General features: G+C 37.7%; 1 protein-coding gene across 1 annotated transcript in view; it reads left to right on the forward strand.

The window, feature by feature from the left end:
* FAM3C (FAM3 metabolism regulating signaling molecule C) overlaps positions 1–25,642 on the forward strand; it is a 29,982-nt gene extending 4,340 nt beyond the window's left edge. The window contains exons 2-10 of the mRNA XM_042872925.1: positions 9,733–9,798; positions 12,384–12,488; positions 13,538–13,567; positions 13,744–13,867; positions 18,919–18,977; positions 20,314–20,364; positions 20,760–20,844; positions 22,635–22,761; positions 23,745–25,642. Of these exons, the coding sequence (XP_042728859.1) occupies positions 9,786–9,798; positions 12,384–12,488; positions 13,538–13,567; positions 13,744–13,867; positions 18,919–18,977; positions 20,314–20,364; positions 20,760–20,844; positions 22,635–22,761; positions 23,745–23,834 (684 nt within the window). The 5' untranslated portion in view covers positions 9,733–9,785 and the 3' untranslated portion in view covers positions 23,835–25,642. The remainder of the gene's footprint in view (positions 1–9,732; positions 9,799–12,383; positions 12,489–13,537; positions 13,568–13,743; positions 13,868–18,918; positions 18,978–20,313; positions 20,365–20,759; positions 20,845–22,634; positions 22,762–23,744) is intronic.
* The last annotated feature ends 305 nt before the right edge of the window (positions 25,643–25,947 follow it).

Here is a 25,947-nt window from a genome sequence, read left to right on the forward strand (position 1 = left end):
GAGGTCAGTAAGGCATTCTGTGCAGTGTATGAATCTCAATCATGAGATGATGAAACCATTCTGACATCTTAGAGATGCTATGTAGAGTCTGGTTGTACTTCTGTGGATAATAATGTGGAGAGATAGCTCAATCATTCTGCAGTGAATTTGGACCTGTAGAGGAAGTGTTCGTAATGCTCTTTTTCTGTTCTGCTTTTGTGATGCCTCTATTCAAAACAGGCCTCAGGATGAAGTGGCATGCTCTAAGCGTGGCCTCAAATTTCTGTGGTGTCATACATGATTGTATCAAGTCACAGCATTTATGAGTACGTTAATTGTTTTTCAGATCTATAGCCTTTCTGTTTGGTAGTTCTGTTGAGAATTGCTGTAAAGAAGAGAGTAAGGTGCATGATAACAGTGTGTTCTGCTGTGTTTTTATTGAAGATGTGGAGGCTGTTGTACATTTGAAGCGCATGCTGTATTGTGGCAGCACATTGTCTCCACTGAGATCTGGCAGATGGATACATTGCACATTGATTTACTGCTGGTTTGGAAAGATTATACAGCTTTTGTTGCATGATGAAATCAAGGTGGACGTCTGTGGTTTTTTTTTGTTTGTTTGTTTTTAAGAAACATAGATCAGTTTGAAATCTTGAAATGGTAGGGGTTGCAGCAGTGTTTCAGTTATAGAATAGTTGGATCATCTTGTGAGAGGAAATAATGTTAAACCTCACCTCCTTTGCTACAACTGTTCTGGGACTTTCCTGCTGCTGTGGGACGAAGCTAGAAGTGAAGCGGGTGAATGAGGTTTGCAATTTGTCCTCAACAATTTTATCTCTTTGAATTTCTCTGTGTAATTTTATCCAATCCTGTGAAGTGCTAAGGGCTAAGATTCTCTGTAATGGGACCATCAGTAGCTATAGACAGTTGGCTTTGTCACATTTAAATGACTTGGATTTTCAGGAATCATAACTAAAAGTGAAATTTGTGTGATGTTATGGAAGAGTTTTCAAGGTATGGATTGAGAAGAGTTCATTGTTAGTGCTGTGGAAGCAGATTGTTCTGTAGCCCTTTTTGTTTAATTTAAGGGTATGTAGATGGAGTTTCATTCTTAGTGGGAAGGACACACCTTAGTGCTTTTATCTTGGGCTTCCAGGGATACAGGAAGATTTTCCTGTTTGTGAGGCTTGAAGTGTGTGTGTTGCCTAAGGTGGAAGTGCTGGGTTGATGACCAGCAAGCTCCTGCTGCTGGCAGTAACTTGTCACCTCCTTTGGGAAGCGTTTGTTTTGCACATCAGGTATCAAACCACTCTTGCAGAGTCATGTTTCTTCTCAGATGTATTTCTTTTCTTAGAAGTGAAACCACATACCAATACAAGCAAGGTAGCCAGTTCTACAGCTGCACATCCTGTTTTTAATTTTGAAGTAAGGTCTGGCTTCATCTGCTCAAGGAGGCGGAATTTAATTTGACAGAAGTAAATCTTGTTTGAATAACCAAAGATTTGAGGTCTAGGTTGAGTGTTGTCAGAATACCAAGCTGAAGTTCAGGTGGTGTCATTCTTGTAGGATCAGTTGCCCCAGAAATATTCTGTATTGAAGTTCTGCAATAGTCACAGGGAATTTGTATGGTTATAGGAGTAATTGTAGAATATAACTGCTGAGGTGAGAGGCTTATTGGAAGGCACAAATGGTGTACATTGACACAATAAAAATAAAAATACAGTAGTTACTTTTTTAAGGTAATTCTTCTGTATGTCTACCATTCAGTTCAGTTTCAAATTAAATACATTTTGTAATGGAGGGTGAAAATCTACTGCTAGTCTAGCAGAAGGATAAGCAGTTATCTTGGTAAGGAAATGCATCTTGTATTTAAATGGATCCTATTAGCAGTTTAGATTACTACTCTAGTTTGGAATGATTTCTGTAGTCTCGGCTGTCTGGTTCATGGGATACAGTAATTCAGGTTGGCACAACCACTGGCTTAAAACCAGAGCTCAGGTAAATATAGCTAAAGCTGACCTGAAATAAATGATTCACTTTGTAATCTCGGGTAGAAAACCACCGCTGCTCTGAATTGCTTGAAGACAACAGACCGGAATATCTATTATCAGCAACTGTGTTAAACAAAAGTTTGCATTGCTGGTTGAGCTTTACCAGGTATGAAAACATCAGATGGCATTTTTCTATGTTTTTTTTTTTTTTGTTCTGACAGGAGAAAAAAGCCCATCTGTGGATTGCTGAGGAAGGCAGTCTGTGCTGCCAAAAGCAAACACTATCCTAATCTAGTTGTGACTCAGAAATAAAAATAACAGCTTGTTGGTTTTTTTTGTACTAATCAATTTTGATTGTTCATCTAATTGTATTCCCGTGAACTTGGTAATGCTATAGATAGCATTGTATATGCCTGATAATGCTATGCATAATAACAGATACAGTAGATAAAAACAGGAGTAACAGTATTTGACCATTTTCAAAATAATTTGTTTAGGTGAGGGAAAAATTTAATTCATAGAATGGCCTGGGTTGAAAAGGACCACAATGATCATCCAGTTTCAACCCCCTGCTGTGTGCAGGGTCACCAACCAGCAGACCAGGCTGCCCAGAGCCACATCCAGCCTGGTCTTGAATGCCTCCAGGGATGGGGTATCCACAGCCTCCTTGGGCAATCTGTTCCAGTGTGTCACCACCTTCTGTGTGTAAAATTACTTCCTTACATCTAACCTAAACCTCCCCTGTCTCAGTTTAAAACCATTCCCTCTTGTCCTATCACTATCCACCCTCGTAAACAGCCGTTCCCCCTCCTGTTTATATGCTCCTTTCAAATACTAGAAGGTCACAATGAGGTCTCCCTGGAGCCTTCAACGCATTTCAGGCTGGTGCAGATTTAGTATTACTTACCTGATTACAGGTTTGCATGGAGTAGGATACAAATATGGGGTTACTACTGAAGGAGGTGCTGACTTGCACCTTGCGTACTGCTACCCAGGTTATCACAGAATCACAGAACTGTAGGGGTTGGAAGGGACCTCCAGAGATCATTGAGTCCAACCCCCCTGCCAAAGCAGGTTCCCTACAGCAGGTCGCACAGGTAGGCATCCAGGCAGGTCTTGAACATCTCCAGAGAAGGAGACTCCACCACCTCCCTGGGCAGCCTGTTCCAGTGCTCCGTCACCTCACTGTAAAGAAGTTCTTGCGCATGTTTGTGCGGAACTTCCTATGCTGCAGTTTCCAGCCGTTTCCCCTTGTCCTGTCTCCACTCACCACTAAAAAGAGTCCGGCCTTGCCATTCTGCCCCCCACGCCTTAGATATTTATAGACCTGGATCAGGTCCCCTCTCAGTCCTCTTTTCTCAAGCTAAACAGACCCAGTTCATTTAGCCTTTTTTAAAAGGGAGATGCTCCAGGCCCTTCACCATCTTCGTGGCCCTCCGCTGGACTCTTTCCAAGAGATCCCTGTCTTTTTTGTACCGGGGAGCCCAGAACTGGACGCAGTACTGCAGATGAGGCCTCACCAGGGCAGAGTAGAGGGGGAAGATCACCTCCCTTGACCTGCTGGCCACGCTCTTTTTAATGCACCCCAGGATGCCATTGGCCCTCTTGGCCACGAGGGCACACTGCTGGCTCATGGCCAACCTGTCATCCACCAGGACACCCAGGTCCCTCTCCACAGAGCTCCCCTCCAGCAGGTCATCCCCCAGCCTGTACTGGTGCATGGAATTATTCCTCCCCAGATGCAAGACTCTACACTTGCTTTTGTTAAACCTCATCTGGTTTTTTTCTGCCCAGCTCTCCAGCCTGTCCAGGTCTTGCTGAATGGCAGCACGGCCTTCAGGCGTGTCAGCCAATCCTCCCAACTTCGTATCATCAGCAAACTTGCTGAGGGTGGCCACTATCCCCTCATCAAGGTCATTGATGAAGATGTTGAACAAACATCTTATGAGGCCTGCCTCTTGTTTCTCCCAAGTTCTATGGTGATTTATATCATTCTGTTTCTTTCTTGTTTAACCTTGTGAATGGACTATTTAAAAAATGTTTATATTTCATTTTAAATGTTTAAGTTACAAATAGGTAAAAAAGCAGTCAGTAGATATTAAGAACAGTCCAGCTCAGAATCATTTAAAGCTGTTTTTGAATTACATCTTGGTGGTAAGGGTCCAGGGTGTCTGTTGCATGCTCTCTTCACCTCCATTCTGTCTTGCACAGCAAACCAGATTCTTTTACCCCTTTGGTTGTTAGGTTATGTAATTGTTATCTAGATTGTTCCATTGGGGATTATGCTTTAAGATAGATTTAGGAAAAAAAATACACACAGGATCTCAATTAAGAATATAGATGACTTGTGGGCACAGCACAATAATTGCTTTTTGCTTTGCGTGCAGCAGCCTCTTGATACGCTGCAGAGTACAGTTCATAATGAGCAGTTCCCTTTTTGCAGCAGTACTACATCATTGACCCTATCATTAGAGAGCTGATATATGCTCTCAGATCCTTTTCTGCATTACTGCCACTTGTTTGGCTGCACTTGATGTCCTTTTTGAAGTGTACTGCTTTCTGCTTTGTTAAATATCACTGCTTAATTTTTTTTTGCACCTTTTTGTATTCTGAGCTTCCTAGATTAGTAAATTATCTTGACCTTCTGAATTATTGCTTCTCATCTGTTTGTTTTTGTGCTCCTGTTTCATAAATACTATCTGAATGCATTATCAAATTGCTGATAGAAGTACTGTTATCCTGGGGAAATGGGAATGCAGTGTGCTAATTTACTTGTTTTCTATTATATAAAAACATTTATTGCAATTCTATTTGGGAAAAATAAAACTGAACAAAACTTAAATTTCTGGCCACTTGCAATTTATTGGTGGCTTTAAAACCAAGTAGGGCTGAGGCTGTGCCCAGATGAGTTGTGTCACAGAGCACTTTGTGCAGGAACATTGAACAAGGTTGATAGAGAGCTGAACACACTAGATGGAATTCCTCTCAGTGCAGAAAGCTGGGCTTCATTCAGTGTTGTAAGGGTGACAGTATTAACAGATCATTTGTGTGTCTGTATGTGTGCTTGTATTTTAATGGCTACTATACTTAAAACAATTTCCTCCTGCATTCTGAATCTAGGAAACAAATGGCTTGTTTGATGAGCGTCATATCAACTACTTCAATTCAGGAATACCCCAATCTTAGCATATTAGGTAATTCAGAACATCTAATAAAATCTGATGTTTTTTTTTTTTTTTTTTTATTTTTTTCTGGCAGGAGCACAGCCTTATTGTTTTCTAGATGAAGTTCAAGTGTAAGCTTCCTTTGTGAAGTTTCTGGCAGAGTTCCCACGAGAGTGACAGATCACTTCTGAAAGCTGATACTGTATAGATTGAAACTAGTATTACTATATAAAAGAATATATGCAGCAGCTTTATGGGTGTATATTATGAGTTTGTCAGGCTTTTGTTGTCATTCCCACACAAGCTTACCAAAAAGTGGAACAAACCAAAAGTCCACTGAGCACTGTAACTGACTGAATGGTAAAACATGAAGGTGGGGAAAGCACTTTACTCTTTTTTTCTTTCTTTTTTTTTAATCTCCTGTTTTTGATTTGTTTCTTCTACTTTCATGCTGTGTGTAGCATTTTGGATTGCTACTTGGAAAGGCTTTGACACTGGAAATGACAGCATCTAGAAATTGCCCCTGCCTCAGGACATAAGGCAGTGCACGAGGATGGGTGGAGGAGAAATAAGCAACCAGTAACTTCAGTTCCCAACTGTTTTCCATGTATCCATTCCCTAGTACTTCACAGACAGAGTAAATAGCCCTTTTCTACGTGGATGGGCGTGCAGCTTCATGTGGTGATCTGGGCAGTGGCAGGATGGTGTAATTTCTTGGTTTCTCCAGTTCAGTGAACTGTCTTTTGTTTTCTGTTCTGAAGGAGTTGTTACTCAACCTGTGCCATTGGCTGTAGTGACGGAAGAGTATCTAAACTCACTAATCTGGATTCCTACTTAGCTGCTGTTTTTCTGCTGCCTTTTTTTCAATGAGTAGATCAAATTCTGCCACTTTGGAGAGAACTTTCTGTGTTAGTTTAACTAACAAAGCAGTCTCCTCTTACCTTTCTGCTGTTCAGTGCTTTAGATTTAGGTACTGGAATTTTATAATATTAGTGAGTCAGCATGGCTAAATAGCTGGCTGCCTTGCCTGAAGGTTGATATCCTTTGGACCCTACTAGAAAAATATCAGCCAGCTACTGACCAGCTAGTCTGGTCTAACTGCCTGTAGGCCACAATCTTTTTATGTTTTTATGCTCTTTAAAGTATTCAGGGCGTGAATATGGCTTCCTGTAGTCGAGAGGTCACCGGTCTGAACTTTTTGTCACTGATTCTTCTATAAACGTTGGCTTGTGTAAATTGGCTCTTACAGATGATAGGAACCTCTCTTCAGCTGGTGCAGTTGTGACGAGAAGACCTGCCTGCACTGCTAGTGCTGAGTAGAATCAGAAGAAAAGGAAAGTGTGGTCCTCAGGCCTCATCAGAAATTGCACAAAACTTCTTGCGGCAAAGTAGGAATGTTGGAAGTTTAGTAGGCAATAGGAAATCTGCAGCGGTGCTCATCTTAAAGAAGAGAGCATCTGCCCACAACAGAGATTTGACTGTACTGTTAGTAGAATTTGTTCCAACTATTAGAATGCCTTGGCTCCTGTCCATGGTTGATGTAAACCTGCAATTCTTGCTCCTCCTTCTAGTATAGTATCCGGGAAACAATAAATTCCTTTTACTTCAAGTGGAAGAAAACCAGCTTCTGAAAACACCAGCTTTAGATTCTTCTATGTGGATAGGTTCTTTATTTCAAGGCACTTGAAGAGTTTGTTGGTGTCTTTTTATCATCCCAGTTGTATTCTTTAACTGTTGTACCTCTGAATACTGCATTGAGAAAACAATCTTGGTGGGGAAAAAAAAATAAATCCATGTTTTACAATCATGTACTGTAGTGCTTCCTCAGATCCACCTGATTTTGACTTAGAGCTGTTGCTTACTTCTGTTGTCTGTTTCACATGCTCTTCTCGGCCTGGTGTCTGTTATGGATTCTGCTTTACTCATCAGCAGTCTGCCTGTAGATCCTGTTAAAGGCTGCACTTCCTGCACTCTAGATATGGTAAATATGAGCTTTGTTGTACTACAGAGGTAAATTACATTAACATCATAATGAAGTGGTTACTTATATTATCAGGCATTTGTAAGTCAAGAAGATATTTGGGTTGTAATGCTCATGTCCCTGCTTGATTGGAGTGATATATCAAACAGGAGGAAGAAGTAGTGGGTTTTTTGCTTGCTGTTATTGTTGTTTTTGCCTTACCTAATTTTGAAAGCATTTGAAAGAATGTTGTTGCTGTTTTTATGCATGTGAGCCTGAGCTCAGTCTCATTCTTGTTTTTCACGTTTTTAAATTCACAAATTAAGCACTGTTAGAAATTCCTGATCCACTTATATATCATGTCTGAATTTCAATTATGAAATCTATTAATGTCGCAGAGTGACAGACAGTGAGTGTTCATAATGGCTAATGGGCTGTTCTTTAATTAATAATAATGTGGTAAAGTAGTATTGTATTGGGAAAAGACATGGTGTTCATAAGTTAACTTGCACTTGGAAAATTCTGTGCAGCATATGTCTGCTTGCAACAAATGATGGCTGGGGTCAGTGGGCACAAATGCTGGGATGAAGGTATTCTCATTGCAGCCTTTCAATACCTAAAGGGAGCCTACAGAGGAGAGGGGAATCAACTCTTTGAAAGGGTAGATAACTGCAGGACAAGGGGAAATGGTATTAAGTTGAGGGAGGGGAGATTGAGGTCGGACATTAGGGGGAAATTCTTTACCCAGAGAGTGGTGAGGTGCTGGAACAGGCTGCCCAGAGAGGTTGTGGATGCCCCATCCTTGGAGGTGTTCAAGGCCAGGTTGGATGGGGCCCTGGGCAGCCTGGTTTAGCATTAAACGTGGAGGTTGGTGGCCCTGCATGTGGCAGGGGGTTGCAGCTTCATGATTCTTGAGGTCCCTTCCAACCCTGGCCATTCTGTGATTCTGTGACATGGCATGAGATTTTCTTTTCAGTAAACTGTAAGCAGTGGATGGTAGTGATGGTGTTTGGCAAAGAGTATCTAGGCACGTAGACAATTGACCCTTACGGATACTGATTCAAGTGAGGGGAAAAAGTTGTCTATATTACATTTTCTCCCTGGCATGGACTCTGAGAACTACCAGGGTTTTGGCGATGCTATCAAATGATTTACATTTCCTGGATTGTGATAATAGCTTTTCAAATAATTTCTGAAGACAGGTTTTGGTTGGTTTGGTTTTTTTTTTTTTTGGTGGTTTTCAGAATCCTGGGATAGGACTGCAGCTTTTGATAGGTGGGTGTGGGACAGCTTCAATTACAATGATTCTTACACATGTTCACGTTCAACCTTAGCATAGCTAATCCAACAAAATCACTGAATGCCAATAGGATTTTTTGCATATTAAGTGCAAACATGAAATAAAATCCAAATTAAATTCAGAAACAGATTTTTTTTTTTTACTGTTCAGAAGGCCATACTGACTGCAGACTATTAGTTGTCTGAAGGCCTCATATTTTTGAAAGTAACTGAGAGTTCTTTTCTTATCATAAGAATAGAGGTAATAATGTGCTACCTTAACTGCTTTGTTTCCTAGCAAAATTTAACTTCAGTTAATTTAAATAAATTGTGTATTCAGCCTGCTGAAATGATCTGCTGTTTCTATTGGATTTATGGTACTTTGTCAGTGAAGGTGACTGTGTTTGATGTGTTTGCCAGACCTGATCTGTGGGACACCATGAGGTTGCCTAGGGTCCACTCATGGTCAGCTGCTTTGTGTCCCTTGAATGAGCAGTAAGGGGAGCCTTGGTGCCAGGCAACAGAAACAGAGCTAGTGTGCCTGGTGTGGCCAAGGGCCGTGCCACTGAACAGAGCCAGCAGCAGAAGTGAAGCACTGCGTGCAGCCCCAGAGCTGTGAGGAGTTGTGGTGCCTATGAGGAGAGTCTGTGGAGGTTGTGGCAACTTTTGGCTTCATGTAGCAGCAGGCCCTTCTAAAGAAGAACCTTTGGGATGTTTGTGTGGCTTGTGCTCATAGGCGGTGATTTTCAGTTTAGTCTGAAATAGTCCTAGGGTTGTTGCTTCTGCCACCGTTGGCCATAAAGTGAATCTTCTGGACGCAGCTGTGGGTGAGAGATGTGTTGGTGCTTTTCTGTAATACCTGGGTCTTTCAGTTCCACTGAATGTAGTTTGTGCAGTATCCCAAAGGACAAAATGCTTAAATCTTTTCTCTCCAGAGTTATGTTCTACTATATTAGATTACTGAACAACAACTTCATATCCAGATGTCACTGTGATTCTGGAGCGACATTGATGGAATTGCTTGCTTTTAACTTGCAGCTTTAAGAAATTAAAGGCTGCTTAGATGCAGCGCTGTTAAGTACTTGCCACAGGTTAATTAACATAATTTGTAGTAGATTTGATGAAATTAAAGTAATGGCATTTAAGATGGCTTGTTTCATAGAGTAACAAAGGAAAGTAATGCTATGGCAAGAGGTCCATCTTGCATCTTCTTCCCTTTATTGTGTTAGTAGTTAACTATTCAGGACAGTTGTCATTACTGTTACTGGCTGGGAAATCCATGATATTGCTACAGTTAACACATCATGAAGTTGCTTATTTGATTGCAGTTACAATTTTTCTTTCCTTTTTTTTCCTCTAGGTGACTTTCCTGTTTTTAATGCAGTAGTGTCATTACCTGGCTGAAAACTAAACATGAGAATAGCAGGTAAGCACACTCACTGAAATCAGACTTTTGTCCTTCGTGGAATAAGGTGTGGATAGCTTTAGCGAGTTGTGACAATAATAGAAGGTTTTAAAGTAAGCATAAATGGCACAGCGACTCCTGTTGTGCCAGTTAACTGAAACTTAATTGAGAATTTGGGATGGTCTAAGAGGAAGCAGCTGCTTGCAAATGCTTCAGCTTAACTGTGGTGGCAGCTTAAGGTGCTGTGACATGATCTTTGGCTGCTAATCATGCAAGACATTGAAAGAATAAGGAAATGGGAACGAATGGCTTCTTTTGTGCTCCACACCACAACCAAAATTGCTGTGCACTTGTTAAATACGGTGTCTGAAACTTCCTGAATGGTTACAGAGAGTTTTAAAGCTGCAAAGCCTTTCAGTAAAGGTAAGATACTTCAGTGTGTGTGAGAAGCTGATTTCATTTGGCAGAAGGTGTAACAGTTATAAAAATCTCATTGCCAGTATGGTACTGCAAGAAACTATTACTTTAGGCACTTCACTTCAGTGGAATAGCCTGTACATTTGTGAGCAGTCTTGATGTTCTGAAGTCTTGCACTTTAATCAAAAGTAAAAATTAATGTTGCAGAAGAAACAGCTGTTGACTTACCCTGGAGTCAGCAACACTTGCTTTTCCAGGAGGGTTGCACTTCTAGCCTTATTGATACATTAGTCCTGATGGTTTTTTTTTGTCACTACGGTTAAGGTGGTTGTTAGATGGTGTATTTACAGAGCCTCAGTGAGTGTAACCGGGAGCAACACATTAACACAAAACTGCTGAAGAACTGGGAAAATGCTGTAATTTTTAAAAGGCTGAAAAATCTCTTGAAAGATGACTTTTCCAAGCCTTACTTCTTCCCTATTCCAGCTAATTATTTTGTTACTAAGTCCTACAAACAAAAAGATGTGACAATTCATATGGAAGATTGAACCTGTAGCACACAGGCTTGCTTTTATTCAAATGCTGCAAGGATATTCAAGATTTCCTACCTCCTTTAAATAAAGGGAGCAGTTAAAATTCAGTTAAGAGGAAGAAGATGTAGGTGGGAGAGGTCAGCTTGTGTTTGTACTCATTGATCGTGCATGCTGTCTACAGAAACAAACTGCTCTCCATTTCCGCTTTCCAAATTCTGGTACCATCTTTAGCAGTAAAGTTACTTTGCAGTACTTTTTTCTGCTTCTTGTTGTACATTTGCATCATCTGTTTTCTCTAGTTCTTGCCTGTGGCATGCTTTCCTTCAAATGCAGTCATCTTTGGGATTCCATTGTAATATTTTTAAATCCAGTTTGCATCTGTGCTTTCTTACATAATATACATATACTTGCACATGCAGTGGGAGAGGAAGTCCAAACTGTAAGCAAACAAAAGTCATATCTTTTTGTTTCCTTTTTTAGCCTTTAGAAAGATTAACATATCTTGTTCTTATGAAGGCTGAGTAATCTGTCTATTTTAAGATTTGCTAAACTGCCTGATTTAAGATTTGAAGGAGTGAATAATCTTTTGTTCAGAAGGATTTATTTGGCTGGCCATCTGAGGAACAGAAGCATGCATAGCATTGCTTCTTCCAAACAGAGGTGAGAGAGGAAGATGGGATGTTCATTAGATCTTTCTCACTTAATTTCTGCTCTCAGACAGTCATTAATATACAATAATCTGGGAGCAAAATATTCTGTAAAAATATATTGCTGAAAATGGCAGTGTTCATGGTGGTACCACGTGTAGGTTTCCGTTTCAGATTTAAGTTGCTGCAGTTGTGGGCTTCTGCTTCTTTTTTTTTTTCCCCCTAGAAGGTGGCTGGACCACTTAGTGCTGTCTTAAATTAGGCTTGTTCAAACTTTAAGCTTCCTAAGTCTGTAGCATATTAAAAATGGTAAAGGTGAGATACTGCTTTTCATTACTTTTTAACTTAGAACTTTAATGTTTTCTTGCTCTTCTTGAAGACCAGAAGTTTGATATTTTTTTTTTTCTTTTTTTTTTTTTTTTTTTAAATGTAATGTTCAGACCTGACTGGCCAAAGCAGCCAAGCTACAGTATATCAACAGATTCATAATCACTCAGTCTAGTTACACATTAAAACAGAGCTGTGTTAATCTGAGGCTAAAGGCAGAAAGGGAATATTTATAAACAGTGAGAAATGTGGACACATGGCTAAGAACAGGGAAGTGAGATTGGAGAGAGCAGAACTTTCCACTTTGGACAAGAGCAAGTCAAGTCAGCTTAGTTTACCTTATTGATCTGGGTTTTCATACAAAAAAAGTCTGTGGTTTCTCTTGGTTGCTGAGGTTGGTAAATGATGTCAAGCAACATGGCATGAAACACGGAGAAAGAACAAGGGGAGATTTCATGTCTGAGAGTAGGGTGTGTGTCTCTGGTGTAGCAGTTTAGCAGAGTGGCTCAGTTGCATCCTACATTATAATTCTCATTTCTTGCAGATTACTTCTGTATGGCAAGTTTATGAATTCAACATCCTGACATCCTGTTGCTTTGTACACCTTTCTCATGTAGTTAATTTTAATAATCTTGCAGTTAACATTTACAGATAATTTATTTTTTTCTCTATTTCTGAATAGGTGCTGCAAAGTTGATAGTAGTCATAGCGATATTTTTATTGACATTTTATGTCATATCTCAAGTGTTTGAAATAAAAATGGAAGCAAACTTAGGACACATATTTGGTAAGTGGTAACTATTTTCTGCAGACACCTGTTTATTTGTTTGAGCCATAACCAAGAATACAATATTCTTTAGCTGTAAGCTTGGCTTAGGCTTTTAAGCTTAAGAAGAGTTGTGTTTATTTTAATGTATTTTAATGTTATTTTCCGTATTAGATATTTTACCTTTCTTAATTGGTTTAATCCTTTTGACTTCCAACTATATAAACTCTTACCTATGTTTTCTGCTTAGTCTGGCAGTTAAAAAAAGAATCATATTTCTGGTGGGATGTCTTGCTTGCATAGGTACAGTACCTTGTGCAATAAGTATAACATTTCGGATGGGATGAGTTCTGTGCAGGAAAAAAAATTACTGGCTTAAATGATTTGAAGTTCAGAGTAAATTTTTTTTTTTTTTTTTTTTTTTTGGCCACCTTAATCTTGAAAGGGGCTTTTAATTAGGAAAACCCGATTTTAGGTATGTATGTATGGTTCCTGATGCTGAACTCTGTATTACTACAGTGTGAGCACACATCTGAAACAGTCACCAGGGGCATCACAGATAATTATTGAAGAAAATTGATGTTAAGTATCATAATGCTTTCCTCATTCCATGAAAGGGAATAATGCATGATTGGCTACAGGTACACCCACATTGCAGAATTCTGGTGTTAGGTGTAAGGAATTGCACCCTGGTAAAGGTTCTGATTTGTAGTAGTTACTTCTGGCTGGATAAAATTGATTTGAAAGAAAGGAGCTGATTTCACTTCAGTGCCCAACCTCCACAGACTCCTGGCTGTTTTGAGTCTGGATCTCTGTGGTTCTTTATTTTAATCAGTGACTCATAAATTAGAGTAGTACTTTTAAATGTGGTCCCTGATGATACAGCTTTCATTTTTCTACTGCATGAAGGTTTTACAATGGAACATTGTGCTCATGTGTATTTGATACTCATTTCAAAAAAAAAATAATAAAATTATAGAGATACAGAAAGTTTTTAAATTTGTAGGGTATTTTATTGCAGATGACATTTCAATAGTAATGCCTTGTAAAATCTTTTTTTTGCATTTTAGCTAGATCAGCATTGGATGCAGCTGCACGCTGTGAGTATTCATATGCATGTGTTACTGCTGTCACTTGCTTTGACTAATAGCATGAAGAATTTTGGATTTTTCATAATTAAGAAAGTCTTAATCACACTGTAAATGTAGTCAAGCTAGTTTTCCCCCTTCCCTGATTTTCCTTAGCTCTAAAATCCAGTTTTATTTCCTTTTGAAAGCTACGAAACCTCCGAGATACAAATGTGGGATCTCTAAAGCTTGTCCTGAAAAGCATTTTGCATTCAAAATGGCAAGTGGAGCAGCAAATGTAGTTGGACCTAAAATTTGCGTAGAAGATAATGTGTAAGTATTTTTACCTGTTGTCAAAGTACATTTTTCAACTGTTGTCTTGAATTCCTTTGCACGCTAAATCAGAAACCTGAATGATTCTTTAAGTTTTCATTTGCTTACGGTGTGACACATGAAAAAATTATACTGCACTATAACTTAATCACCGATGAAGCAAGTAGTACTCTGCAGTAAGTGTTGAAATCTAGGCTATTTTAATATGCATAAGGTAACTTACACAGTTACAAGTTTTAGTTACTTATGAAATAGTCAGACTTCGTGAAGCTGGATTCAGTTTTACCACGAAGGTACTTGTGTCTTTAGTTGTAATTCATTGAACAAGTGTATTTTAAGTACTTGCTCTTGATACTCTTAATTGAATGTCATTAGTTAAAGCTATCTTGGAATTTTCTTTTGTAAGTCATCTTTTAAACTATCTGTTTCTACAGTACCAATAACAGAACATATTTTCCACTTTTCTTTAATAGGTGACTTCAGAAGGAAAAATATTTTAATGATCAGTAGTTCCTATTGGCATAATTAAATCAAGATAATTAAATCTGAATTTAACTATAAAATCACTTAAGATCTTCAAGGTCTTTTCCAGCTTCTAGTCCCATTACAAAACCACTCTTCCTAATGTCCCATCTTAGCCTCTCCTGGTGCAACTTGACTGTTTTCTTGCATCTTCTGAACAAAGAAACTAATACACTCCTCACTGCAACCTGCTTTCACAGCACTGAAATCTCCCCTCTTCATCTTTGGATTAAAGAACATCAGTTCTCTCAACTGTTCCTCAAAACTTTTGTTTTCTAGTTCTTTCATCAGCTTTGTTGCTCTCCTCTGCAAAGGCTCAAATCCATGCTTCTTGTAGTGAGGGGCCAGAACCTGAACACAGTACTTGAGGTATGGTCTCAGCAGTGCCACATACAAGGGGACAATCACTTCTCTAGTCCTGCTGGCTGTGCTCTTTCTGATTCAGACCAGTGTGCCATTGGCCTTCTTGGCCATCTAGGCGTGCTGCTGGCTCACATTCAACCAACTGCTGACCGGCAGCCCCAGGTCCTTTTCTGCCAGGCAGCTTTCCAGTCATTCTTTTCCAAGCCTTTGTACTGCTGCATGGGGTTGTCATGAACCAAGCTTGGGACCTGGCACTTAGCCTTCTTGAAGAAAAGAGCTTTGAAAAATGATTCAAGTCTTTTATTTCTGATGATGGTTCTCTTAACACAGCATGTCTAGAGTATTTAGCTGAATATCTGTCACTAATCTCCATCACGTCAATATTAATGTTTATTTTGAGACTTTCTTTGTTCTTAGGTTGCTACTGTTTGTTGTCTCCTGCATTTTATAGTACAATCTATATGCTTAACCTTGCATGTCCGTGGCAGAACAGACATGCTGTAAACATGGTCAGTAGTAATAGGCTTCTATTGTTTTACTGTCAGTTACACTAATTACCCATTGCTGTCCATTTGCATTTAAACTATTCCAGTTTCTGAGCCCCTGCTCTGTAGGTGATGTGGCTGAGGTCATTTGCACTTACCTACAGCAGTCAGTGCAAATTCTAGAGCAAATAATAGCTTTTCTGTGAACAGTGTAATCCCATGCAATATAGATCTAAATACTAATCCTATGTATTATAAGACCTTTAAGTATTGTTTTATATTCTTTGTTACTTTTTCTCTAATTAAAGTAAGATTAGTTGCACATGAGCTAAAACAAGATGACTGCTAGCATTGCCTCTAGCAATTAAGCTGTAGTAAAGTTGAAATGGGAACCTTTTTTCTTATAATGAAACCCATGCAGCATCTTCACTTTGCATTGCAGGTTAAAACTTGAGTACTATTCAGATGTCAAGGTGATTTTATGCAAAGCTGACTTAAACGAAGCTTTTCTGTTTGTGTAGAACTCCATTTCCAGTGGTGCATTACTGCTCAGTACACGTGCAAAATGAGCATGACTTCATGCTTAGTGCATACTAACTAAAAGCTGCTAGGTTCTGCTTCTCTTTGCATTGATTCCCTTTATGGCCTTGGACAGTCTTACCCAGTATCTCTGCAGAGAGATTTTTGTTCACGTTACAGAGCTTGTCAGCATCTCAGCCTGGTTGCTAGGAAGCTTCGTATCTAAAAACACTTGGGGTGATTCACTGATGAAAAGTTCTGAGTGCAAGTAATATTTTTAACTTCAGGATGGTAGGCTTTTTAAATGCCTTGCTTACTAAAGGGAGGTTGTGGTTCATGTCCAAAAAAAAAGCAAACAAAAACCCTAATAACTGCAAACTGATGGATATTTTGCTTAAGAAATGAAAGGAAAGAAGTAGCTGTCAAGAAATTCTCTGTTCTGTTAATATTATTGCACAGCTTAGTGTGCGACTATTGGAGTCCAAAGTTCTGTCTCAGTTGGAAAAAATCCTTTCTAATTACTTCTGGGGAATAAGATCTTAATGTCTATTAAAGTGTACATCAGAAAATTTGATTATTTTCAATCTTATACGATCTTCTGCTTTGTTCATACTATATTTGATTTCTCATTTGAAAGCTCACATCATCTCTTGAATGGGTTTTTTTGGTGGAATTCTAAAACTGATGAACTACTGCCCTCCTGTGATAAAACATTCACATTACGCCCAGTAGTATTTGTGGCAGCACACAAGCTATCTCAGGTGTGCAGAGTAGTATCTCAGAACTGTAAAGAAATCTATTTCCTGCTTGATAGATCTTTTTATAACAATGTTTCTTTTACCTCTCCTATACAAGATGTGCTTTTCTAGTTAATTTGCAATAGCTGAGTTTTATGTAAAATTCTTCTTTGTATTTCCAAGACATGGAAACAGGAAGATGGCTTCATAAATTGTCAGTAATATTTACAATGTAGGTTTTTCCTCTATGTTAAATGAGGTTGTTGTTTGATTTATGAGAGTACTAAAATGGAAATTCTGCTTTATGGAAGTTTGATTACAGTACGCAATCCAGATTTGACAATAACTGTAGTAAGTCTTCTAAATATGAACTACTGTGGTTGCTGCTTGAGAGGCTTAGAAGTAGTAGAGTTATACTTCTTTACCAGCACTTCTCCGTGCAGTTTTTCTTCTGTTAAGAAGCCAGTTCCATATTTGTGCTGCAGTAACCTTAGAGCAGAATGGCACTCTGCACTGCTATAATAACAGTTACTTCTGCCATTTGTACTCGCGGGATATTTTCTTACCTGAAGTCAGTTATAACTTTGTTTATATGTATGTGATATTTCAGCATCTAATCACCCCAGTATTGGATTCTTCTTTTTTTACTTGCATTTATTTATAGAGAATTTAGTAGTCAAAGTAAAAGGAAATTCTTATTCTTTTTGCTGAATTCAGATACACTAAATCTCACATGACCATTCAGAACATGATTGTTTTTCATATTTTTTTTTTCAATCTTTATTTGTCATATGATTCTATTGCTTAGAGTTGATGCTCAGCCATGGCCTGAAAATGATGTGGTCGGAGAAGTAATGTTCCCCCAAGTGCTGAATGGATTTAGAAAGAATTCCAGAAGCCCAGTTGGGAATTCCCTATTAAACAGAACTGAATTCTGTATTTTAGCAGAAAATTGCAAGTTGTCTGTCTTCAAAGTTATTGAATTAGTTTCATTTTTAATCAAGTAAGGCTTTTTTTGGTAGATGATATTAGAGGGTTAACGTAAAAATATGGAACACTTGTGATTATTACTTCTTTAAAATCCAGGTCACTATACTGTGAGTTGCTGTTAACTCGTAGTCTTTCATTGAAGTGCCAAAGATGGTATCTAAGAGGAAGGCTGTCATTTTTCTGGTAAAGCAATTCTTGTTTCTAGCCCATGACTATTATTGGAGAGCTGTTGCAGTTCTCTGTGCAAGGACATTTCCTTCTGAAACGTTGCTTAGGACAAAAGAAGTTACCTGAAAAAGTTCTGTAGATAACAGATTTGTAGAGGGTTGCAGCCCCTTAGAGTAAGCTAGGGAAGTTAAATTGACCTTGGTTGTAGTGGAATTAAAGCATCTGCTAAAGTATGCTTAGAAATGATGAGATGTGCATTTCTGCTTTTTCTTAAAGCTGAGCTGAAAACTTCTTCATTGTCTTCATACAACTTCAGACCTTCCTGTTTCTCCTTGTTTGTCTAATGCTTTGACTCTCAGCTTTGAAATAGTAGTGCTGGGAAATGCAGGGCCTGTGGGTAGAACAGAGCTCACTGTAAGGTGCCAGTGAAAAGGAATGAGCTGGTTTTGTAAGCTTCTTCACATTGGAGTGATGTACCTATCGTGGCCAGGGCAGCACAGCACTGTAGCTTGACATTCCCCTTAGCTCTACTTTACAGCTCTGAACAGCTTACATTTCACAGTGTATCAGCTCTTTCCAAGCTCCTTTGCTGCTTTGAGTTTGGCCAAGTAGTTGCTGTCATAGATTGTGGTGATTTTGTTGGGATGTTCAATTCTGCTTCAAAGTTGCATTCAATTTTCGTTTGAAGTCTTGTCATTGTATTTACTGTTTCTGGTTTACTTTTCTGCTGCTTGGAGGTTCATGATCCTTGAGGTCCCTTCCAACCCTGGCCATTCTGTGATTCACCAAACTAACTTGCCTTGACTTTCTAGTTTAGTACCATGGTCCACAATATTGCAACATCCATTTTAAATACTTTGATTCAGTTAGGCTTTAAACTCATTAACACATTTTTGCTTACAGAAAAGCTTAAAATGTTGGCTATGTGGCTGTACTAAGCCCTTCAAATAGTTCTTTGTTCAGTGCATCTTAACTGCAAGGGATTTTCTCAACTCCATTAATAGTGCTTTATTTTTGGTGGAATTTTTAATATAGGCATAATTTGAGCATTTAATCATCTTCTTTCCATAGAAAATGGATACAGTTAGGGACATTAGAGCTATTGTTCCCAAATCAGTGGTGCCATAAGGACACCTTTTGCTTTAAATATTCATGGAAATGTGGTGATCTTTTACAGCATGATTTTATTTTAAAAAATAATTTAAAATGAAATATTTTGCATCAGAAAATAGTTCTATTACAAATTAAATTGTTTGTTTTGTTTCAGATTAATGAGTGGAGTTAAAAATAATGTCGGCAGAGGAATAAATGTGGCCTTGGTCAATGGTGAGTGACTTCCTAAGTGAGCAGTGTCTTCATTTTCCAATTCTTCGTGAAGTTTAAGGTCTGCTAAGGTGGTGACAAGTAAACAAGAGGAGAAGAGGAGTACTCAATGTATTCGTACTGAGATAATGTCAGATTTTGCCATTTCTGTGTTTTAGTTGAATACTGTTGTATTCAGTTGTATGCTGTTTGAAAGCAGAAAAACTTGATGCCTTTTTTTTTTCCTACAAATGTGGATTTCCATGGTGGTTATCTGTTGATACATCAAGTAACTTCCTGATACACATGGGATGATAAAATTGCTCTCTTGATTTTGTGTATTGCCACTGTAAAATTCTCTACACCAAATTCTTCTGTTCTCAGAGAAATCCATTTAGCAATTTTATTACTACATGAAAGGAACTGTTCATTATTCACCAGTTTGAAATCACTAGATTGTATTAGTCTGCGTTTGTTGATCTTGTCCATGAATACATCCATGTAATATGTATTCAGGAATTTTAATTTCATTAAAAATAAACAGATTTACCTGTGTGTCAGCCTCAAGACTGAACATCAGTACTGGCATTTCTCCTTAATATGTAAGAAGCAATTCTTCGTAGTGCTGAGACAGCACTTTAATTTATATTGCAGCAAAATAATAATGTTATTTTTGGGTTGCGTTCAGGTTTGTGTAATGTAATGCATGACTTGAACAATACCTAATTCTGTTTTGCCTTCCTCTGTTGTCTTAGTCAAAAACCAAAACACCTTGTTCTGTCATGTAGTTCCCAGACTTTCTTGTCTTCTGAATTGTATATGAATGTATCTATTAAAAATGAAATTCTACCTTCCATCAAATACCGACTTTGTAGACAGGGAGAATACTGATGTATGTATACCAATCGCTTTCTTCTCTATTCGTTCCAGAAGTTTAAATCAACTAGTAATCTCTAATTTGTAGCAAAACTTGCTGAGTAGTTTTGATTTTTCCTGCTTCCTCTGCAGTACTAAAAGCAACCTATAACTGTGCTTTCTCTTTTTATCCTACAAAAAGCACCTAAAAAAAGTAAATTCGCCATGAATTTGTGAAGTGCGTTTTCTTTATTACTGTTTTTTGAGGGTGTTCTACTTGAATCTAAATCAGAAATTTGCATCTTTTATCATTTTTCCCCTCTTTTTCCGGCACCTTTTCACAAACTGTTGTGGTTAAGGAGTGGTCTTCATAAAAAATAAAACTTGATGATTTATATGTGTCTTCTGCAGCACTTTCTCTGGCAATAATTGAAAGGAGGTGGGGATGTTGTCTCTGGAGTAACTTTTGGCTTTTTCCTGACACCAAATATTTCTTTTTCTTCAGGTAAAACAGGAGAACCAGTAGACACTAAATTCTTTGACATGTGGGGAGGAGGTAGGTGCAGTTAATCTAGCTGGTTAAAGAAACAAACCATTTCTGTGCTAACGTGTTTGTTCTCTTAAGTTCTGTTTGCTGTGGTATTTTAAGCCTTACCTCTGCCTTTGTAATTGTGAGGAGGATACAAGTTTAGGTAAACACACATAGTTGGTGTGGGAGAGGAGAAGGGAACTGCTCAGGAGAATAAGCATGTACCAACTGGTAGTCAGCTTTATATAGACGAAAGCCTTTCTATAAAATGAGAGTTCATTCTTATGCGTTCTATTTGCCTCTTACTGAAGATCTGTGCATAAATTTGAGTATATTTATAAGTATTAAAGGGAGTCTAATGTCACAGGTGTTTAAATATGATTAATTGCTTATTACAAAGGTTTTGTTTTCTTTCTTTTCAGATGTGGCACCATTTATTGAATTTCTCAAATCCATACAGGATGGAACCATCGTGCTAATGGGGACGTACGATGATGGTGCAACCAAGTATGTCATTGATTTATGCAGTGAACATTGAATAAAATTTTAAATGTTGCTTTTAATTGCAGTCATTTCTGATAAAGTTTTGTCTTTCCACGACAAGGCATTAGAAACTATGCTTTCAGTTGATCAATTTAATAATGCTAATATTATTTGGAGGTAATGAGGATCAAATCTGTCTTATGCTGTTGAATTTAGGTCATATGTTTGTGAGAAGATACCCTCTGATTGAAATTGATCTGTTCCATCCCACGCTTTCTTCAGGACAACCTGAAGATGTAGTTTGGTAGTTAAATTGTGCAGAGATCGTTTCTGATAGGTCTTGCATGTACCCCTTCTTTTCTAAGGTCTGAGAGTTTTTATTAGTGTGAGCCTTAAACTTCTTTGAAGTGTTCCACTGTAAGCTGCTCAGCCTATCAGTATAAATATAGCTTAATTTAATTTTAATATTATTTTAATATTCTTTATGCAGTACTTTCCAACCTTCTCAACTTTGATAATCTTTAATAGGTACTGAAATCACTGTAGAAAATTGTATTGTCATTATTTACTTAAGTCATATTCTCAGAAGGAATTTTTTTAATAGAGAATTTTTTTTTAATTTTCCTCCGTTATTTTAACATTACTTACACTTATAATATGTACTTTTTTTTTCCCCTCTTCTGGTACAGTTTGTTGTCCGTGACCTGTCTGTAATTTGATGTAGAAATAGCTTTGCTATGTCAAAGTCCTGACTACACAACATGCAGTATTTTCAATAACTGGTTGAAAGTAACTTTACCTGCCTTAGGGAGATGAAAGCAATCTAATGTTTCCTTATCAGAAGGCTAGATCTCCTAACTGTTGTGCTTCAGCATTTAGATAAGTAGTTAAGTTTTTTTTTAATCATGTCTCTGCTGGTGTTTTCTAAAACTAAACAGAAAGGTGAGTTTGGCACATTTGTGCTGACAGCCAAGAACTACTCATTAGTGGTATTGCAAAATTAACCAGAAACTTGTGGTTGTGACTTTAGAGTAACCAAAAATGCCAAACTGCTAGAAAGCAACTTAAAAAGTGAAGAACCATCATGTTTAAAAGATAAAAATCTTACTGTGAGTGTTTTGGTGGTGGGTTTGGTTGTTTTTTTTTTTTCTTGCTTTTAATATAAGCTGTCTTCATGCTTTGGAAGCTTGGAGTGTGGGTGGTGCAGATAGCCTCCAAAGTAAATTATTTAATCATTTTTTTCATTTTGGTTAAGGTGAGTCATACAGCCATATCTCATTAAGTAGAAATAATGAGCTGTTGTACTGAGATCCTATCTCTTACAGAATCTTTTTCATTTCTGTATTTAAAATTATCCTGTATGGACCTATGGGCACTGAACCATGCTGTGGTGACAGCAATTCTCACTTCTGAATTAATTGAACAGAAAAGAACTTCTGTGTATTCAGGTCATTCTTTTAACCTAGAAGAACTATTTAGGCTTCAACTTCAGTGTGTAAATAATGGTTATGTTAAAGATTAACTTTTCTTACTTGCTTGGGGAATTGCTAAAATTGTTTGAATTGTGTATATAAATTCTCACAGGATAGGATTCTTTGCTTTTGTTAGTGGTTTTATATTATTTGCCTGATATAATATCAAAGAGTAGAGCTTATTACATCCGCTGATTACAGAACTGGCCTTATCTGATTTTGAAAGACAGATCTTTCCCAATATTGACTGACTTAGATTCAACCCGATTAAATATAATTTAAGTGGTGCATTGAACAATGAAAACTCTGAGAATGTGTATTTTTATTTTTCTTTTCCCCAAGGCTTAATGAAGAAGCACGGAAACTGATTGCTGAACTGGGAAGCACATCTATCGCTAACCTTGGCTTTAGAGACAATTGGGTCTTCTGTGGTGGAAAAGGAATTAAAACTAAAAGTCCTTTTGAGCAGGTCTGTGACTTCTTACGTTCTATAACTTATGCTATGTTCTGTAACTTCAGCAGCTTACATTAATAGAGACATGGCCTGTTTTATACCGTGAGTTTACTCAAGATGGGTATCTACTGCAATAGTGGCACACAGTGTTATTTTCAAACTTACTTCTTGTCTGTTTGCTTTCTTTTATGTGTGCAAACAGACTGTGGTGATAAATCTTACCTGGGTAGGTCTTAGTATCCCAGTAACTAGATGAATTTTATCTTAAGTGAATTCAGTGAAACTGGGTATTCAAAACTTAATGCCTAAGAGTCATATTTTAGGCCCACTAACCTCTGACAAATAGGTTATTAAGGTATTGGTTAAGCTGTTCACTTTGTTCTTCTTTCAGAAATTATTGCTGCCATAGAAGAACTTATGAAATTAAGTACGTTCCCAGACTTAAATAACTACAATTTAACATGTGTCATTGTTTCCTTTAATGACTGGTAAAGGTAGCTTTGTACTTGGTGAGTGCAAGTGTGCAGACTAGTGCAGCAGCAGTGGCAGACTCTTCAGTTAGTAATGTCTTATCTGACAGCAGATTATTGATTTGTGGGGGGATGAATAAGTTTAAAGAAAAAAAAATAAGCTGGGCATTCAACACTAAATAATTTTCTTAAAATCTGACTTTATTTTCAGTGTCTTGTAAGCGCAGTATCCTTATTTAATATTTCCTAATGGTTTCTGTTTTCATGTAGTTGATCTTCTCCTTACTTGTTTTGCTTCCTAAGTAAACTTTAAAAATGTTTTCTGTATTATGGCTCACTTGCTTTTAGCATACATTTACCTGAACAATTTGCTGTACTGAGGGTTTGTTATATTTGATGATAATTAGAAAAGCACAAGAGGCTACTACTGATGTCGTCTTGTCTTTACAAGAAGTGCCTTTGCAAGCTGTGACTTAAAGCAACATGGTAGAAGACTTCATATTAACAGTCAATATTTTCTATTTGCAGCATATAAAGAACAACAAGGACACAAACAAATATGAAGGCTGGCCAGAAGTTGTTGAGATGGAAGGTTGTATCCCTCAGAAGCAAGACTAAACCTACAGAAAAGGAAAGGAAGAAAATGCACTTTCTGCTGTTATTAGGGAGAGGGCTATGAAGGAGACTGTATTGTAAATAATATTTTTAAAGCATGCAGCCATCCTGTCAGTGTGTGCATGAGCACTGACATCTTGAATATTGGGATTATTTATTGCTAACACACATAAAATCCTTTTTGTAAATATGTTCAAAGTAAAAGGAACATCAAATAATTTCTAAACAGATTTCTTAAAAGCACAGTATTTAGTTTGCCTATGGTGAGTATCTTGTAGACCAACTGGCTAATAAATTGCATATGCCAATAATAAACAGATCCAGACAAATGTTGTACTGTCTTCTAACATTGCTGTGAGAACGTAACCTTTGTGGAAAATATAGATTTTAGAGATAAGTTAATAAAGAGCTTTAATTTTTTTTATCCTCTGCCTTTTTAATGGCAGCATCACTTTTTATTGAAGGTAATTGGTTATTCTAATACCAAGTGCTAAAAAAAAAAAATAAAAAATTTTGTAGTCTCCCACCAAAACTGAATAATCTGCAAAGGAAGAAAACATGGTAGAGAAATACAGATATACCATGAAAAGCACAAATAAGTTATTTTTACTAGGGAAGAGCAAGGGTAAATGCATAAATAGCAGATGTGGTACTTAAAAGCAGTTTGGAAGGATTGTTGATCAGTTTGAAAATAATACTTTCTATGTAGAAGAGACTGGGCACGTTAAAAAGCAGTACTTGTTCAAGTGACTTGTTCATTATTTTTGTAACAATTTTTGTACTGCTGCTTAACCACTGAGTCTACCTGTACAGCCCTGCTAGCTAGTCACATAGTAAATCTATGTAATGGGATTCCTTCCTGCTGTAGCTGTAAGCCTAGAAATAAATTTTCCATCGCAAAGAAGCCAGCAGAAGGCAGTCTCCCTTCTAGTGAGAGTTGTCCAGGCTACAGTATTATGTATCTTTACTGCTTGTGTTACATCTAATGTGGGGTCACTTGTGCTTACAGAGATGTTAGAGAAAGCGTTGCATCTTTGGTTATGCAATCTATGATATTCAAACTTCAGTGACGATGCATCTTCATTTTTTTTCCATGCAAAAAAAAAAAAAGGACCAAGTTGAAGTGGCCTTATTCTTCAGCTCATGCCAGAGCTATCGGAAAACATAGCTTCATTTTTAGGTAGGGCCGGCTTGAACTTTCACTGCAACTAAGTCTGTTATAAATTGAATTGTTGGTATACAAAAAATGGGGGATGTTACGGAATTGATTGTAATCTCTTGGAGTTTTACATCATGAGTTCTGGTTTAATCTTCAGAAACTTCCATCTAGTACCGTGGGAATAAAGCAACAAAGGATTTTTCAGGGACCCACAGTGTAAGTAGCACTCAAACGTTCCTATTGTTGGTATGTCTTCTGAGATGAACTCAATAGTGTGCACTAAAAAAAAGTCAAGCAATATTGGGCGTTGCTTTGCAAGTCAAATAACCTGTGATGTCAGAGTAAGACTGGACTCTGAGCTGTTCTGTACGTTTAAGTAGCTTGTTAAATAATGTGGCTTTCCCTCAAGTTTAATGTAGAGCAGCAATAAAAGCACCTTATGTGGTGAAATTGTTTTTTGTTAAATCTTTCAGATTCTCTTGTTTAGGAGGATGTGTCAAAATCATATGTATCTTTTACATCGAATGAAATAAAACACCTGATTTCTACCCATTAAAATAAATAAATTTTATTTAATAACATCAGGTTACTGTGGAAAACTAATTGCAAAGTCCTGGAATTTTCACATGAATAAATTTTTATTTGTAAGTAAGCTGGTATTGGTTATGCTGCTATCCAAAGTAATAACAGAAGAATTTGAAGATACTTAGCAGAGGCTTGAAGGTGGAAGTGGGTTTGGTGAAGGCTGGGTGGGGGGGTGCATCTAGGAAGCCTTTATTGTTTCCTTGCACGATTGTCTTCTACAAAATGTAACGGAAGACACAAAAGAAGCCTGGCTTTAGTTCTAGCTTTTGTCTTTAGATTTGTGCCTTCTTTTTTCCTGGCCATCAGAAGCAAGCATGCGTATTATGAATATTTAACCTGTTAAAGCTGGGTCTACCACAAAATATTTAACTA

Source organism: Lagopus leucura, unplaced genomic scaffold (genome assembly GCF_019238085.1).
Source record: "Lagopus leucura isolate 7727_CA_CO unplaced genomic scaffold, USGS_WTPT01 Super-Scaffold_100008, whole genome shotgun sequence".
NCBI classification, from domain to species: domain Eukaryota; kingdom Metazoa; phylum Chordata; class Aves; order Galliformes; family Phasianidae; genus Lagopus; species Lagopus leucura.